Source organism: Galeopterus variegatus, unplaced genomic scaffold (genome assembly GCF_000696425.1).
Source record: "Galeopterus variegatus unplaced genomic scaffold, G_variegatus-3.0.2 Scaffold3016, whole genome shotgun sequence".
Taxonomy (NCBI): domain Eukaryota; kingdom Metazoa; phylum Chordata; class Mammalia; order Dermoptera; family Cynocephalidae; genus Galeopterus; species Galeopterus variegatus.
Window position 1 is genome coordinate 215,202 of NW_007729127.1, and position 3,390 is coordinate 218,591.

The 3,390-nt window shown below is 39.7% G+C and overlaps 1 protein-coding gene across 2 annotated transcripts in view; it reads right to left on the reverse strand.

Annotated features, from left to right (window-relative positions):
- The window catches only part of TMEM44 (transmembrane protein 44), a 38,471-nt gene that overhangs the window by 1,761 nt on the left and 33,320 nt on the right, over positions 1 to 3,390 (reverse strand). The window contains exon 10 of one of the 2 annotated variants that reach the window (XM_008583729.1): positions 1,834 to 1,866. The exons of the other annotated variant lie outside the window; for it this stretch is intronic. Coding sequence (XP_008581951.1) covers positions 1,834 to 1,866 — 33 coding nt within the window. The remainder of the gene's footprint in view (positions 1 to 1,833; positions 1,867 to 3,390) is intronic. 2 annotated transcript variants of the gene reach the window in all.

The window sequence follows — 3,390 nt, forward strand, 5'->3', positions numbered from 1 at the left end:
CTTGCTTTCTCTTCCTTGGAACTCAGTATCCCCATGTGTAAGCTGTAGTGTTGGATCAGCAATTAGATAATAAGATCTCTTCCATGTCTAAACTTCTATGACTGATGATTCTGAGTCATAAGGTCACATTTGACAGTATCAGGAGACCCAGGAAATAACAAGCAAAGGCAACATAGGACGTGTCAACATGGGTCAGATGATCTATTTGGGCAAGATAACAGACGCAGGCATGGACATGCACTCCAAGAAAGATGCTCTACCATAGAAAGAAAAAGAGAGTGAATGAGAGAGAGATAGAGATAGATAGATAGATAGATAGATAGATAGATAGATAGATAGATAGAAGAAACAAATAATAAAAGAAAATAAAAGGTGTTCTACCAGCTGCTCAAACTGAAGCTGAACCAAACAGTCCAGTCCTTAGAAGTCCCAGATAGAGTCTTCAAGGCTCCCTAAGCCAATGACATAATGCCCATGAAATTATAAAACACATGTTTTATAAAACATGTTATATAAAACACATGTCAATTATAAAACACAAATTGTGGCATTGTTTTGAACAGAAAGAGCCAAATTCAATTAGTGATTTACAGATAATAACTGAACCAAGTTCTACTAATTGGTGATTTAAAAAAAAGTCACGTTAAAAAGATCACCTCATCCCCAGTGACCCTACAGGCCAGGGAATAAGCTGATTTGGTTCATGCAGTTCATCCCCCTGTACCTGTTTGGGGCTGTGCCAGCCACTGCCAGTACAAACTTCCCATTTATTTGTGGTTGCAGACTTGGCTGGATACCTTTAACCAAATCCCTTCCTGACATTATCAAAGACGCCAAGTAAACAAGCTCACCCAGCCCCTCAGCCTATGGGACCCACTTGCCCAGTGTTCTGTTCTCTGAGGATGGACAGTATACCCTTTGATGAATGCTGTTTCCAAGCTAAGGCCCAAGACCTAGATCACAGTTCTCAGAGTGTGCTCTGGTCCAACCACTCCAGAAGCACCCAGGCTGCTGGTTAAAAGGCTGATGCTGGGGGCCCATGCTAGCCCCTCTCTGTGGGTTAAGACCTAAAGTTCTCCTAGGGTGATTCTTAGGTGCTCAGATGTTTTAGAACCACTGATCCAGCTCTTTAAATGGCTTCCTAAGAGTTATTCTTGCTAATCCTGACCAATTTAGCTGCTTGCAAACAAGAAACCGGCCACTTTGATCAACTGAACTCTATTTAAAGTAATATATGTCTTCAAAAACATTTAAAATCTCTTCCTTCTGAATCCTCAGAATAATGCATTTTAAAACTTCATCTTAAGTAATAAAAACATTGCTGGAAACCAGGCATAAAGAGAATTTGAGCAAAAGATGATCTATTCTCATATGGGAAATAATCTGGGAGATGACAGGCACAGGGAGTTGTCATAACACATGTGCTCATAGGTCACTTGGAGGCCAGGGTGGCACAGAGAGACAGGAGCCAGCTGCCCAAGGTCTCAGAATGTGTGGGACTGTTCACTGCAACAGCTATTGCATCCATGCCCAGCACTACTGCCATTAGTGGCCTGCAGCTTTTCTGCTTTCTCACAGACCCTTATTCCAAACCATGTTTCTTCTCTGGGCCCTTACCAGATAGGGTTTATCTGAATACTGCCCAAAGCAGAAAGAACTCTGAACTGAGAGAGCCCTGAAAGTGCCAGTGATCTTCAGACTTGCCCCTCATTTTTACATTTTTTTCATTACAGGAACTTGTCACAGATCCAATGGGGTCTAACAAAAACAGGAATTGAAATCAAGCCATAGGAAGCCCTTCCTGCAAGAGAGAGACAGCATGATTATCCATACCTGCTCTGAGTTTAGGGCCTCCCAATACTTCTGCTGCAGAATAAAAAGAGAGAGAGAAAAAGTGTTGGACTGATTCTGCTGCCATCACAGAGCAGAGCAGAGCTCAGTGCCAGTCCCTGACTGCTCAGTGAGCCAGGAGACAGGCCCTCAGAGGGTTGGAGGACAAAGGGACAGCTGATTTCAGCAAGCAGGAAGACAGCAGCTACTAGCACTTACAATTTTGTTAAATAATCAGTAAGATAATTGTGATAATTATGAAGGGCTGCAGGTCCTGGGAAAAATTACAGTCTATAGAGATTTAAAAATTACTATTATTAGAAATTATTATTATTAAGAGAAATAATAATAAATCTCCCATTTATTAACCACACAGCTGAGATGACTCAAACCCATAAACTAAGAAAGACAGATGCAAATAAAATCCTTGCTTTGCAAATATGGGGTATTTGCTACCAGCCAGGATTCAATTTTAATCAGCGTTTACCGCATGGTTGGTTCTACTCCAAGCCTCAGATATGTCAGACTCAGGTTCTCAAAGGGCGGTACCATGGTCTGCTCTCGTTCCTGCAGCACTTCATGCAGTGCCTGGGAGACCTGTATTTCTGACATAGAGCTATGAATCTGCAAATTTCTGTTATACTGATCTGTGAATGTCTGTTAAACAGCTAGCAACTCAGGTTCTCAAAGGGCGGTACCATGGTCTGCTCTCGTTCCTGCAGCACTTCATGCAGTGACTGGGAGACCTGTATTTCTGACATAGAGCTATGAATCTGCAAATTTCTGTTATACTGATCTGTGAATGTCTGTTAAACAGCTAGCAATCTGAACAGTCCACAGGATTTGGAGTTATTACCACATTAAAACAAAGTCTGTACTGTTCAAGTCTTTTACATTTTCATTTTAAATGACTTTTTAATTATAGGATTTTCAATCACACACAAAGGTAAAAGAAATATCTAAAGAACACCAACGAATACATCTGCTTTTATTTGATCTAACTCCCCAACTTCTTTTGAATTTTTTTCTAAAAATGTAAATTTTTCATTTTTATAGCAGTTTTAGTTTTACAGAGAAATTGAGCAGAAAGTACCCAACCCTCCCCCCACCTAGTTTCTCCTATTGCTGACATGTTACACTGGTGTGCTACATTTGTCACGATCGTGAATCAATATTGATATATTAATATTAATTTCATATTAGGGTTCCCTCTTTGTATTGTACAGTTCTATGGGTTTTGCCCAATTCATAATGCCATGTATTAGCCATTACAATATCATACAGAATAGTTTTGCTGCCCTAAAAATCCTCTGTGCTCTACCTATTTACCCCTCTCCCTCCCTCATCCCCTAAAATCCTGGCAACCACTAATTTATTTTCATTACCTCGAATATTTATTATTTTTGTGTGTTCTCCCTATTTTTTTACTGGCTAAAATATTCCAAAATAAATAATTTCATCTGTAAAAGTGTCAGAATTTATCTCATACATAACCTTTTAAAAATCCTAAACACAATGCCATTATTATACCGAACAAATTATCAATAAGTCCTTAGCTTT